Source organism: Elgaria multicarinata, chromosome 4 (assembly GCF_023053635.1).
Source record: "Elgaria multicarinata webbii isolate HBS135686 ecotype San Diego chromosome 4, rElgMul1.1.pri, whole genome shotgun sequence".
Lineage (NCBI taxonomy): Eukaryota > Metazoa > Chordata > Lepidosauria > Squamata > Anguidae > Elgaria > Elgaria multicarinata.
This window is the reverse complement of record NC_086174.1, coordinates 111,594,783-111,609,718: the sequence shown is the minus strand read 5'-3', so window position 1 is coordinate 111,609,718 and position 14,936 is coordinate 111,594,783. Positions and strand designations below refer to the sequence as shown.

General features: G+C 42.4%; 1 protein-coding gene across 1 annotated transcript in view; it reads left to right on the top strand.

Annotated features, from left to right (window-relative positions):
- Nucleotides 1-14,936, top strand: part of COL19A1 (collagen type XIX alpha 1 chain) — a 214,355-nt gene that overhangs the window by 132,672 nt on the left and 66,747 nt on the right. The window contains exon 16 of the mRNA XM_063125809.1: nt 14,013-14,066. Within this exon, the coding sequence (XP_062981879.1) occupies nt 14,013-14,066 (54 nt within the window). The remainder of the gene's footprint in view (nt 1-14,012; nt 14,067-14,936) is intronic.

Sequence of the window (14,936 nt, the reverse complement as noted above, 5' to 3'; positions counted from 1 at the left end):
TTTCTTAAATAAAGAAAGCCCCCAAAGAGCTAAACACAGAGCCATACTATGGAGGCTGTGCGCATAGTGTTCTCATCCTCTCTCCCCTCACCCCATCTCTCTTTTGGCTTTAACTAGCTAGTAGTCCTTTTATGCTAGATGAGAAAGGGAACTGATGGGGTGGGTGGGTGAGCTGAATATGGGATAGGAATCAGCCCACCCCCATCCTGATACATGGTTGTATCAGGTTGTGAAGAACGCAGGAAAGGAGGGTGCTCAGAGGCCCATTGTTTGCACCAGTGTGTTTTCTTATCAAAGAGGATGTAAAAGAGGAGTAAAAAGTATGTGAAATTAGACGTACTGCAGTTGCTGCACTGAAACTTAGGAGAAGACCAAGCTATTGAAGAATGGGGACAATAAGTTAGAAGATTCCTATTAGCAATGCCTTGAATTAGCAGTTCTAGAGTGGTGGATGGGAATCAAGGCCAGAATGCAAAGGCCAATCTTTTGCTAGCATTCCGCCCCCCTCCCGCGCCACCCCCAGTACTGTAATGTCTCTGTCACTCGCATGGCACTCAACGCATTCCCCAACCCTTTGTCCTGACCATGTTCGTCCCTGAATATCCTCTTCTCCTCCAACTCCTTTTTTTTATAATTTCTTCGCACTCCCAGGTCATGTGTGTTCCAATCTAGCGGTATGATCACTCTCAACGCATTTCAGAGTTATAATGAAAGCACTTGAACTACACATTTATAGAAGTATTTGACATTGGTGTATGGCACTTAATTGTGTTATTAGCAGTTGTGTTTGTGGGTGGTGCCTCACAAACCAAACAGGCTTACCCAAATGACTGAGGGTCATCACTGAGATATTGCTAGAAAGAGTGGGTTGCCATTCCCACTCCTCAGCACATACACTTGGCTCTCAGCCATTATGCTGTGAGCTCTCTCTGCACCCCTGTTACTCACTCCTGGTGACTGCATGAAGGTACCTAGAGACACACAGAGCTTTTCTACATGAGACATTTGCACTCATCATTCCCTACTCTCAGTTGTTTATGGGCTCTTGAAGTGATGTTGTGACCCTCCAGTTTCACTTCTGTTTATAAACAGCACCGTCCATAAGGGTTTTTTTAGAGCAGGGAAAATGGAGTATTATTTCTAATGGCAAAAGAAAGTGCTATTTCCTCTTGTGTATTTGTGCTCTTCTGCTATACCACAGTGCCACCTAGAGGTTATATAGCAGAAAAGCCTGAAAGGAAATGCTCCTCATGTAGTGCTCGGATCTCAATTTTGCAGCAAAAACAAAAGCAGATGTGGCAGATCATGTAGAAAAGCCCACAATAAACGTTAAGTTTAGGTAGGAACAACTCAATGCTTCAGGGGGTCTGTTTTTATTGGCTTTTCCTTGGGAAGTGTAATTTGTGCTCCATCCTTCTAAACTGTATAACACAGGGCTGTTTAAAACAATATTTACATCAAATGCTTAAAATGCAGAAGTTTAAGGTGAGAATCCTTGATCACACATATCTCTAAACGTTCTCTTACTGAGCCAGATGCTGTCCATAATTGTCCGATTGCCCTCTTGTAAAAAACCATTCTTGCTTTCATCTTCTTTCTTTGCACTTTCTCCCTTGAGCAGATAATATTCATGGTTATGTAGGCTGCTATCTTCAAGTCAGCTGATCAGATATGGATGTTTGGCATCAGGAAATTTTGTTTCAGGTTGGACTAGCTGACCTTCAAGGCTTTTCCAACTCAAATACTTCTATGCCTTTGTGGTTCAAATGCTTTTACTAGTTCTCAGAATTCTTTTGTCGTGAAACCATTTTGAAATAAGCAGGGTTTCATTAAGGGCTGAACATTTTTTAAATGAAAGGCATTTTACCACCTCAGAGCTATGCAGAACAAGAGCTATGCAGAACAAAAGCACAGCATTCCATAAGCAGTTCTGGAACAATTAGAAGAGGAATATGTTTAAATGAAGTAAATGCTGTAGTTCTGCTTGGGTTAGAGTTCAAGGTAAGTAGGCATGAATAATACGAATGTGCATTATAGCAATCACGTAATAGTTCAAAATCTATTGGTTCCGCTTCTACTTGCCGGGCCGATTCTACAGAATGGTATTGGGGGATTCCTGTTCCACCCCATGGCTATTAAGCTGTGGGGTGCCACAGGGCACTATTCTATCCCCCATGCTGTTCAACATCTATATGAAGCTGCTGGGTGAGGTCATTAGAGGGTTGGGTGCCATCAGTATGCTGATTATACTCAGCTCCACTTCTTCTTGTCATCGGAGTCAGCTGGGCAGTGAAGGTGCTGGACCAGTGCCTGGAGGCTGTACTGGGCTGGATGAGGACCAGTAAACTGAAGCTGAACCCTGATAAGATGGAAGCTCTGTGGGTTGGTGGTTCCTGAGTCCAGGAACTGGGTAAGCAACCTGTTCTGGATGGGGCTGTTCTCCCTCTGAAGGAGCAGGTGCATAGCTTGGAAGTAGTCCTAGATCCATCCTTGTCACTAGAGGCCCAGGTGGACTCCATGGCCCGGAGTACTTGGGGTCAGCTTCGGTTGATCTGCCGGCTATGGCCTTTCCTGGACAGGGACAACCTAGCCACAGTAGTCCATGCGCTGGTAACTTCCTGATTAGGCTACTGCAATGCACTCTATGTGGAGCTTCCCTTGAAGACGACTCGGAAGTTGCAGCTGGTGCAAAATGCAGCAGCTAGACTGTTCACTGGAACATCCTATAAAGAACATATAACACCGGTCTTAAAAGATTTGCATTGGCTGTCTATATGCTTCTGGTTGGAACTCAAGGTGTTGGCAATGACGTTCAAAGCCCTAAACGGGGTGGGACCTCTGTACTTGAGGGAGCACCTCTCCCTATATATGCCTGCCCAAGATTTGAGATCTGTTGGAGGAGCCCTCCTCTGTGTCCCTCTGCAAGACACACATTATGGTGGGACATGGGAGCAGGCTTTCTCTGTTGTGGCACCCCGCTTGTGGAATACCTTCCCCTTGGATGCCCGACTGGCACCAACACTGGCTTCATTTCAGTACTAAGTTAAAATATGGCTGTTCATCAAAGCCTCTGAGGGCTAAATTCTCCATGGTTACACTTAGTTTTAATTGTTTTTATTGTTGTTTTTAAAAAATCTACCAGTTTTAATTTGTTAATGATTTAATATGTTTTTAGCTATGTAAATTATTTATACCTTATATTGTTGTGATTTTATCTGTACGCCGCCCTGAGATCCCAGTGATAATAGGGCAGGATGCAAATGTTTTAATAAATAAATAAATAAATAAATAAATAAATAAAAGTAGTGCAGACCCACAAAGAAGCATGCATGAGACTGAAACCTTTTATTTTATTTCATTTCTATATAACAATTTATTGATCCAGTTTTTCCATTATGGTTTTACTTACGGGCACAAAACATTTAATCTTTAAATGCAGGACAATGCAAAAAGGAGAGGGGGGAAATGTAAAGAGGAGGGAAAGAGAACAAGGGGCCAGGATGGGGGAAGGTTTAGGGTTTGTATTGTGTCGACAAACAGGAAAAGAAATCTAATAACCCCCCCAAAAGTATAAGATTGATTACACATACATCAGGTACAATTTTAATCAAGACAAAAATAATATGAAACAAGCACTTACATTTCCTCCTCCCTCCTCCTCCCCTGCTGCCAATATTTCTCATCTCCCACTTCATGTGCAGACATTTCTATTTTCGTTTTCTTACAGTGACACACATTGCTCTGCAAAGGTCTGATGGGCATAGTGGTCACAGCTGCCTGTGACAAGGGAGAGAGAAGACACATTTTTCTGAGGATAATGCATATGTCTATATTTATTTTATTTTATTATTTTTTATTGCATTTATATCCTACCTCTTTTTCCTCCAAGGAACCCAAGGCAGTGTACAAAATCATCATCCTCTCCATTTGTATCTCCACAACAACCCTGTGAAGTAGGTTGGGCTGAGAGTGTGACTGGCCCAAAGTCACCCAGTGGGTTTCCATGGCTAAGTGGAGACTAGAACCCAGATCTCCCGACTCCCAGTCCAACACTTTAGCCACTAAACCACACTGGGGGCCTTGCTAGATGACGGGGTAGCCCGGTGTGAGCCCCGCGCTGGCCCCTGTGCGTCCAGATGACGCACAGGGGATCCCGGGCTCAGGCAGAGGTAACCCTCCCTTGGCCCGGGATAACCAGCAGCGGTTGTGGCCCAGTATTTCACGCGGTCTCGGGCTGAGCCCGAGACCACAGGTGTGTAGGCCGTTCCTCCGCTTTTCCCAGCTACCACATTTACTCGCAAGTAGCCGGGAAAAGCGGTGCGCAGCTCTCCACAGGAGCGCTGCGGCCATCAGGGCAGGGTGGGGAGATGGGGGGGAACGGAGCCAGGGGGGCTGGGGGGAATCGGAGATCGCGGGCGAGCGGGGGGGATCACGGCCAGGGGGGAAATCGGGGGCAGGGGGAGAGCAGGGAAGCCTTTAAAAAAAACCCACCTACCTTTATCGTTGGTGTGCTCCTGTGCACATGGCCCCTTTAAGTTCCCAAACAAAATGGTCGACGTGACGGGGCTTTCCTTTACCCCGTCGCATTGACGTGTGGATAGGAGCAACAGCCTGTGCTACTTCTAGCGTGGGCTGGCACCTCCACACACCAGGATTTTAAGGTAGGTCTAGCAAGGCCCTGGCTCTCAGTGTGGTGTAGTGGCTATAGGAGCAACCATCATTCCTCATCAGTGGTCCAACTAGCAGGGACAATTTTCAAGCAGCACTAAATAAAATCTTTATTTAAAAAGCAACTATAGATGTGCATACAAATCAAATCAAATATCAATTACACACAGCACAAAGTCATCCGATATTATGGTGAGCTGGCATTCGCCCGCTGTATTTTATACTAAACTTTAGGTCATCTCTTACCCAGTCTCTTCCCACTGGGACTTGATCAGGCTCAGGTTCTGGCTCTGACAAATGCTGATGGTTTCAGAGCCCTTTCCATCTTGGTCACAGAGCAAGTAGTTTCAGGCGTCCACATGATTAGCCCAGAGCAAATTGGTACTTTAATAAAAAGAGCTAGTAACTTGGACTTTATCCAAAGAATATTGATTGCTGTTAAAATCAATGTTACTTTTATCAGATTATGTATTTATTTTACCGTAGGGATTCTGATTCGTCCTCCCAAAGCCACAGATGCTGCTTAAAGATCCAGTCTTCACTGCCCTCTTGCAGCTGCCATAGAAAGGACCACGGTGCCTGCTTTCCAAGGTTGCAAAAGTAGCCTTGGACGATCTCATAGAGGTCAAAAAAGGGTGTTCTGGTGGGGAGGGGAGGGGAGAGGAAAGGCCAGGATACAAAAAAACCATATGGCATCACCAGCCCCAGCCCCACTCCCAGCAGCATGCCACCTCTGGATGGGCTCAGAGACTCGTCTAGAGGAAAATTTACAAAAATGAAGGACGGAGAGGCAAAAATGGCCTCAATCACTCTTCCCACACTTCCAGCAGCAGCCTGGCAGAGCCCTGGTTACTTGGAAGCATCTGAGATCAGAGACTTCCTTCTAACTGTCAGCAGCCCATTAGGGTTGCTCCCTTAAGAGTACTTTAAAAATCAGTAATTATGAACGGGTATTGTGATTCCTCTTTGGTGCGAAACTCTGGATTCTGTTTCTTTCTTTCTTGTGTTATATTGAGAGCATTGTCCCATGATTTCGTTGCTAGAGATCTCATCAGAATTCAGTTCAGAGCGTGGTTATTCATGCTGAAAAACTACCCAAGAAGTTCATTTCTTTTAATAGAACAGCAGCTCCCTCTAGTGATTCTATATTCACATTCTCACAGAAAATACTGAAAAAGTTTTCATTAAACAGTTTATCACAGTATTTAGAACTTCTGTGTTGGTCCCACAAAGTAAGAAACAAAGAGCAACTGAAAGTGTTTTTATTTTATTTTATTAGTAATTAGTTGTTTTAAATATTCTAGCAAGCTTTGGAAATGGACATTTTTCATCATCTAAGTGTTCTCAGCAAAAGAGATGCTCATACTTGCTTAGGCTAAGGTGCCCTTGTAGATGTTACTCTAGTCTTCCTAGTTTTGTGTGGATTTTGTGTTATCAATCTGGCTATGGCATTTTGCACAAGCTGCTGCATCTGAACCATCTTCGAGGGCAGCCCCACGTAGAGCGCATTGCAGTGATATGAGTTGGAGATTGAGTTTAGGCAACTGAAGCCATGTTATCTCTGTCCAAATAGGGGCATAGCTGGGCCACCAACGGAAGTTGCTAGAAGGCATTCCTTGCCACTAAAGCCATCTGAGCCTCAAATGACAGAGATGGCTCCAGGAGAACCCCAAGCTACAAACCCGCTCCTTCAAGAGGAGTGTGCAACCCCATCCAGAACAATTGGTTTAAGTCTACCATCATGTTCACAAAGAGCAAGTTCTCTCAGTATTGCACTGAAACCTGTTTTGTCTTCGTGGTTTTGCTACTTGATGTCATCTGATACTTAGTCAAACATTGGTCCATCTAGCCCCATGTTATTTACATTATCCTATCTCCTACCTGAGATCCTTTTTAGCTGGGACGTTAGCAATTGTGGGACTTTCTGCATGTAAAGCATGTGCTTTCCCATTGAGCTATAGACCCTCTCCTTAATGTACACAAAGCTCTGGACCCCCTCCTTGATGTACACATTGGAGAGCAAAGCTCCTTGTTTCAAAGCAGACAACAATGTTTATCTCCCTGGAATATTCCGTAGGCTCTACTACAATCATTTCTCTCATGACACATCTCCCATTCTAATTTTGTTTCTCTCTTTCTCTGTGTTTATTTTTTTTAACAAAGATAGGATCTCCTATCATTAAGTATAAAACCATAATAGTTGGCTTAAAGTTCATTCAGAGCTAAATATTCCTTACAGCTTTTGCAATATCAACAATATCTTCATCCTTACTTATGAGAGAGAGAAATATGCCTCTGTAAAATGTGCTTTTAAATAATTACAGCACAATCCTATGACAAATCATGTTTACTCGGAAGTGACTCCCACTGAGTTCAGTGGGGCATACTCCTAGGTATGGTCTCATAGAATTGCAATCTTAATATCTGTTTCCATAAACATAAGCTTTTTATCTGTCATTGAAGCTTAAAACCCTTCATTATCTTTCTTGATAACATTTGCTATCCTTTTAAAAAAAAGAAAGAAACTCTTCACCTTTTCTTGGTAGGGATATTCATTTTTTCTCTGTGTTAAGTCTGTATTACATCCTATAGTAATTCGCCATATACATGTTGATGCTACCAGAAAGGTTATCTTAAGTAACCAGCAGTTTGCTTTGGAAATCTCATTTTCAATGCTTCAGGAAAGATTGTCATTCTACCAATCTTTCATGTGCATGAATGTTATTAGTTAATTATCATAAACAGAAAATAAAATTCATGCTGAGGTCAGTTTGTGGGAGATGTGGGTAATTGAGGCCTTTCCTTCCCCTCTCTTTTTGCTATTTGTTACTGTATTGAAAATACTCCTGCGATGAGTAGAATTATCTACTCTTTAAAACACACACACACACACAACATTGGCATGACATAGTGTTTATTTCTTTCTTTCATCCTATTTTTGTGGCTGTTAAGCTTCTGCAGCTCTCAGTAGCTTGATGCTGTTGTCCTGTTCAACAAACCACACCAAAATCTTCATGTTTCATTGCAATAAGGGGACACAACGGGGCAGGAAGGGAGGAGATCTGTTTACCAAAGGAGGAAGCATGGAGTGGGTGGAAGTGATGACTCAGAAATATTTTCCAGATGGCTAGATAAATGGTTTGCCTTTGAAAGTTTCTTTTTTCTGCTCCTGTGACAGAACTTCAAAAAATTTCTGCTACCATTGTGTCAGCAACGTCACCTGTTTCCTATAAAATATCTTGGTTTAATGTACAGTTCTCTGAGATCCATGGGTATTTACAACAATTCCATTGTTGTCAAAAAGCGAAGTATAGTATAAAGCTTCAAGAGCCATGTGCTACAAAATTAAGGGCACCATTAAAGGGCACCTAATTGTACTCTCAAAATATCCACTCTTGAGTCCTCTTGTACTCTTTTGCCTTGTTTCCACATGCTGACATTCACACAGACATATAACTCCCATGCAAAACTGCAATAACAAACACAGATCTAGGGGGGCCTGTAACCAGAGATGTGGTACAGTACTCAATGGATTTATGGGCTATGCTTTTACTAAAATGGGAAATATCTATTTTTAAATAGGGGAAATTAGTTCAAACACTTGTTCTATGTCCCAAAACATAGATTTTAACAGATGATTGTTCTCAAAAACTTGTGCATGCACATTTATTTCAGAAGAGAGAGATGGCTTGGCTGGCATACCCAACCCCTAGCACATGGGTCAGTATACCAATTCTAATAGGCCTAGCTAGACAATATAAAGAAAAACAAGGATTGGCTTTCTTCCCCCTCAGCAGCTCTCTGGCCCACCCTAAACTCTGCTCCAGAGGGTTTCCCAACACGGGGGTCTGGAGTAGTGGGGAATCAACCCCCTCCTGGTTCTGCTGATGGAAGAAGTCCTTATTGGATCCATTGTAGAGGGGAGAAAGGACTCAGTGGCTCAGAGGCTGCACCCAAGAGAGATTAAACAAAGGGAAGAGTAGATTGATTCTGGCAACCGAATAGAAGGCTTTGGGAGGTTCCCTGCCTTTTGATTAGTTGCATATTTAGCTGCCTCTCCAGGATACTGTAGTATAATATTTAAAACAAAAGATGTCATGAAAGGTGCTCAGGTAATGCTCAACGTTGCTGACCTACCTGGAAGATGAGGTCACTTCAGGATTGGATCGTTTTTCCCACCAGGGCTTTTGATTGGCTACTCAAAGGTACTCTTGTGGGTTCGTCCCCTGGGTGGTGGCATACAATTAGGCAGGCGTTGGCACAGTTTTCCTGGTTATAGGGAACAACCTTCTTTTATCTAATCCAGGAGGAAGCAAGTACATTCCATGGCTCTTGTGCATCTCAGTGGTTCCAGAGCCTTAATAGCATTCTTGGTAGAGTTTCAAGACATAGCTTCTGTAACTAAAATGGATCCCTGAGCCAAGGTGTAGGGAAATGTCAGTTAAATCCATAGTGCACAATGCACATGAGAGAGAGAGAGAGAGAGAGAATGTCTGAAGCTCCTCTATAACAGCCTTTTGTTCCCCTCTCAAAAATTAAATCTGTGAGGAATTTGGATAAAGAATCAGAATACAAACTGAGCTTTTTTCACAGAGCATAACTGTACTTCAGTTATCTTAATTACATTTGGTTGGCTAAGTTAGTTGTGCTTAGTTCCCAATGAAATTAATGGGACTTAAATTGTGACTCATTTATTTACTTCAAGAGCAACTAACATGGTCTGGATCCTTCCACCCTTTGATCCATGTGCATATTAAAACTTGATTAAAGTTAGCATTTCAGTGATGGGTGATCTGTAAAGAAACAAGTCTGGAATATGTTGATGGTGGCAGAATGTGAAAATTATCATCCATGAGTGAGATCTTCTTTTGAACAACTGATAATCTCCTAAATCAGTTGACATGTGAGGCAGAAATATCCATACTTTTTAAACAGCTGTTGAGCTTTATATCTTCAGTAAACACATGGAAATAGAGAAGTTATTTCTATGTACATAAATACAGAACTTTTCACTTTTTCTGAAGCTCCTCTCACCACCTGCCTAAACACATGCTCTGTCCAGCCTAAAAGCCCCATCACATCTAAGTAGAAACGCGCAGCTCCCGTCGCTTCCCTGTCGTCGCTCCAATGTCGCTTCCTGAAAACAGGAAGTAACGAGGCCCATTCAGTCCGGCAGGAGAGAGTAGGAACCGGACTTTTTCTAGGGGGTGGGGTTGCGGTGCAAGGAAGGCCAGAAGGGGCGGAAGATGCGAGAGAGGCAGACGACATCGTGTGAGCAATCTCTGAGTGCCCAGTAACAAGCGTGCAGTAAAATGCTTCTCGGATGGAGCTTTAAATCTCATAGACCTGTGCTCACCTGGCCAGCTTTGAGAGGAAAAAGAGCATTAGGTGTTGAGGACACAGTTTTGAATAGGCTTTTCTTCTTCTCCCAGGCATTTGACAGCATTTAACAATGCTAAGTTTGTTTTTTAACGGACCCCAGAACTGTTGTTTTTAAATGACTACTGTTGTTTTTATGTTTTTGATGGTTTTAAATTTTGTATACTTTTAATACTTACTGTTTTTAACTTTAGTAAACTGCCCAGAGAGCTTTGGTTATGGGGCAGTATATAAATGTAATAAATAAATAAATAAATAACCATAAATAACCATAAATAAATAAATAAATAACCAACAACATAGCCATGCTGGAGTAGCTCTTCCTCCACAGCCTTTTGCCTTCCTTCCCAGGAGTTTTGCCCCATCATATCTGGGGCAAAGGGAGAGAAGGGTGATACTCTGAGCTATGAAATGCGAGTAGGAAGCATGCTCACAAAAGAGGTTGCTATGCCTGTAGGAGCTTTGGATTGGCTCTCCTATTATAGAGAGTATATCTCTCTACAGCTGAATACTTAGGACCTTTCTACACTTAAGGATTATCCCAGGCAAATGGAGGGATCATCCCTGCCTGCTCCTGGGATCTCCTGTGTGTTATTTCGACACACAGGGATGATCCCGGGACGATCCCAGGGGAAAAGGCAGGTGTAGAAATGGCCCTAGTTTAACATGACATGCTTTAAAGTTTCATGACATGCTTTAAAGCCTTCATATCAAATCTGCATTTCCTTTTCCATTTTGGGCATGAGAACTATCTACTATATTGTTTTAGGAAGTTCTGGCACCCTGCATAAATTTGCCCATAAGCGACTTCTCTTGTATAGTGTCATGGCAAAGAGGATGTATGTATGGAGCCATTGCAGGTCAGTTCCTTTTGGGGTGCACTACTGAGTTGCATATACATCACAATGCTCCTGAACTTCTTTCTCTTCCACTACTTTCATAACATTCATCACACATTTAAAATCAGAAGGGATGGTATAGTTGTACTATTGGATCTCTTGCAAAATGCAGGCCTATGTTGAAATATCTCTTTACTTGTTTGCTATCTTGCAGTGCAGGAAAAAACAAAACAAAACATGGCATTGTGCAAACCTAACAGTGGCTGGGTATTATCATCTTTAGGAGACAGAGAATGGACAGCCTTCCAATTCCTTTATTCCATACACTGTCATGAAGTTTCAAAACTGAAGTGGATTTTGATTTAACGTAATCCTTGACAGCTAGAAAGCAAATGGTAAGCTAGATTTTTGGTTTTGTGTTTTTACCTTAGCCAAGGAGAAAAAGGGAGTTGATGAAGCATGAGATGCTTCCCACTGCTATGTTCGCTATATAGGAGAGTCATTTGTAAATGATCTGTATCCGGCACCACCAGCGCTTCTTCACCCACCATGAGGGCAACTTTGATTCTCCTCCTTCTAAGGACAGGCACAGCTAGTTCTACCATGCCTTTAACTTCCAGACAGAAAAAGCAGCATCTCTGCTTAGACTTAATCAAAGCTGTTAGTAGGGGAAATATTTGTTGACTTCCTTCTCAGTTCCACGACACTAGGCTTGGTTGTCTAATTCACTATCATCAGAATTGCTTCTGCTGATGTATTTTCATTTTCCCTTATTGTGGTCTCATGCCTCTAAATTCAATGGAGAATTCTTGCAGAAGATGTTGGCTTCAAAGGAGAAATCCAGGAAAAAAGAAACATCTTTGTACCCCCACCTATTATAAAACGTTTTAGATTATTCCCAGCCCCTCATTTTCCTTACACCTAAAATGTAATACCTAAAGGAAGCACAGCCAAATGTCTCTATCAGTATATTGTGGAATGTTGTTTATTTTGAAATGAGACGGAGCAATGGAAGGCGCTTGGTGTTTGCCCATTCAGCTCACTCTTCTGAAACAGATGGAGCTTGCTGGAAAAGGCTTCAGTGTCAAAATGCAAATCATGCTCCCTTGTCATTTCATATTTACCTCATTTGTAGCTTTGTTAAGACACTTCACAACATGATTATATGGGTGCCAAACTATGCCACCCTGAGGAAATGTATCCTCAGGACAGCCATCTGACTTTAGCAGGCAAAACAAAATCACCGAATGTCATATTCTTCACGCGATTGCCTCTAATTACCATAATTCTCAGTCTTTCTTCAAATTATAATTAATCTAGCTGGTAGGCTCGGTGTACAGTGCAAGGTAATAGTTTTGGTTTTAAAAGACTTAACGGTGCAAGATGGGGGATACTTGGCTCAACAATACTACAATTGAGAAGGATCTTGGAATTGTTGTAGATCACAAGCTGAATATGAGCTAACAGTGTGATGTGACTGCAAAAAAAGCAAATGCTATTTTGGGCTGAATTAATAGAAGTATAGCTTCTAAATTGTGCGAGGTACTGGTTCTCCTCTATTCGGCCCTGGTTAGCCTCATCTTGAGCATTGTGTCCAGTTCAAGAAGGATGCAGACAAGCTGGAGCGTGTTCAGAGCGTGTTCTACTTTCCGCCGAGCTCTCCAACCCGGGTGGCTCTTTCCCCGGCAGCAGGAGGCCGGCAGGGATGTGGGCGGCGGCGGCAGCAAGGACGTGGCTGGATTCCCCAGCCGCCTCATCCTCCGCCTCTTCCTCCGTCTCTTCCAGGCAGGATCTACACGATCATTTTGGAGGCGCACTGGAGACGCACACAAGCGCCTTCAGTACGACGTGTAGATCCCCTCCGAGTCTCAAATGAAGATACTGTCATGAACATTATAAAATGATAAATTCTAAAAACAAAAATCTGGGCAAAGGCCAATATAGACAGCAGATAACAGTAATTTTCTTTGTTGTTTTTCTGAACTGAGGATTTTCCCCTTCCATAGTAACTGCTTTAAAATAGCTTTGCCGGGTTCATTTGTTTTGCGTTTCTTTGTTTCTCCCGAAAAATCCATGTCTTTATATCTGCATAGCTATAAATATTTATACTTTTGTAATTCTGGGCCTGGGTGGCTGCAGCTGTGATGAGTCCTCTCTGGCACGTCCTGAGGAGACCTTCTCAAAGTGGGAACTTTTCTTAGGATGAGTCTCTCGGGGCAGTTATCTGCTGAAATTTATGAGCGTTGCTGAGACTAGCTTAGAGTCCCTTGGCAGGGACTCTTTCCCCCTGAACTTCTCAGTTCTCTCAACCTGAAAAAAAAATCTTCTTACTCTATGATAAGTCAGTTAAAAAAAAAAAAGAATAATTCCAACATTGAATGTTTCCACAATCTTTTATATTGCATTGTTACTCTGTTTTCCAGCTGTGACTGCCTCTCCAGACAGTTCCTAATCCAAGCACACATTTCTGTTTCTCATATGTTGCTTGTATAACACTCACAGCTTTTCTCTTGAGCGGGGGTCCTATTATGCGGTTATTACATTAAAGGGCTTGGCCACAGAGTAGTGAGTACCCACATGTTTGGCATATATAATCTCCAAGGTTCAGTCTCATCTTGGAGAGCTTCTGCCATTCAAAATAGTGCTGGGCTAGATAGGCTGTAGGTTTGACAGCAAGGCAATTAACATCTAACGAAATGTGTTACTAGGAGTAGGGAAGTTTGGGAAGCTGTTACATTTCATAGAAGTTGTAAAAGGTTTGCCACTATTAGGTGCTTTCTAAGAAAGTTTTATGCATATTAAAGTTATTAAGCTTGAGCAACGCTTTATAAAACATTTGACTTCTATTGACCTTGACAGAAATGATTCAAGCTGAGACGGATGCTAATTACATTTGTGTTGACCTCAACAGTAATTAAATGTCTTCTTCTAAGAATCCACAGTTAAGGGATTTTTTAATATGCACACTCATGCACACATGCGCACACACACCTTTATGTATTCCAATTGCATTGATGTCTTTTCTGAAGTTATAATAAATGAATAATGCTTAGCAATCTATTTTATACAGTCAGAAATATTATATGGATCAAAATACTTTGGCTGTTTATGTTTTCCCCATTCTAGGGTCCTCCAGGTGTCCCAGGATTTCAAGATTCCTTTAAAGGACCGTATTACCAGGTATGAGTACTTATGCCACAGGGGAAAGGATGGGAGATATGCATGCCTGTACAACTTCCTGCCTCATGTGTTTCCAGTTGCTTGTGTCTGATTTGCATGTGAAGGGCAAGAGGACTGAAACAAGAACAGTGTGGTGTAGTGGCTAAGGTGTTGGACTGGGAGTCGGGAGATCTGGGTTCTAGTCCCCACTTGGCCATGGAAACCCAATGGGTGACTTCGGGCCAGTCACAGACTCTCAGCCCAACCTACCTCACAGGGTTGTTGTTGTGAGGATAACATGGAGAGGAGGAGAATTATGTACACCACCTTGGGTTCCTTGGAGGAAAAAAGGTGGGATACAAATGTAATTAATAAATAAATAATAAAATAAGAACAGTGTGCTGCAAGAATGCTGGGGAAATTGTTCAGACTGCAAAATTGTCTGCTGACTCCAACCCACACATTTAACAGAAGTAGGGGCAAATGCCATGAAGCTCCTATAGATCAGATGCAAATTAAATTGTGATTAATTAACTGATTGTACTTAGTTCATTGGCCTGCACACCTTCTACTGTGAGTTAATTCAAGGGTGGGCAAAAGATGGATTGGGGTCTACTGGTAGATCTGTGGGTGATTTGCAGTAGATTCGCAAGGGTTTATGACTTCCAATTTTCTAACAGCAGCAACAATTTTAAAAAGCTCCCACCCACCCCCAATGTTTGGGGAAAACCAGGAGTGGATTTTTGTGTGAAGCAATGTATGAGTTTGGTTCTGGTATTGTTCAAAAAATGCTGCTCTGAGCCATGTGCTCAGAAGCACTCTGTTCCTTAATCCTTTGCATATGTCTGCCCACCTGGGTCCAATTGGTGGACCTCAGGATTGCAGTAAAGA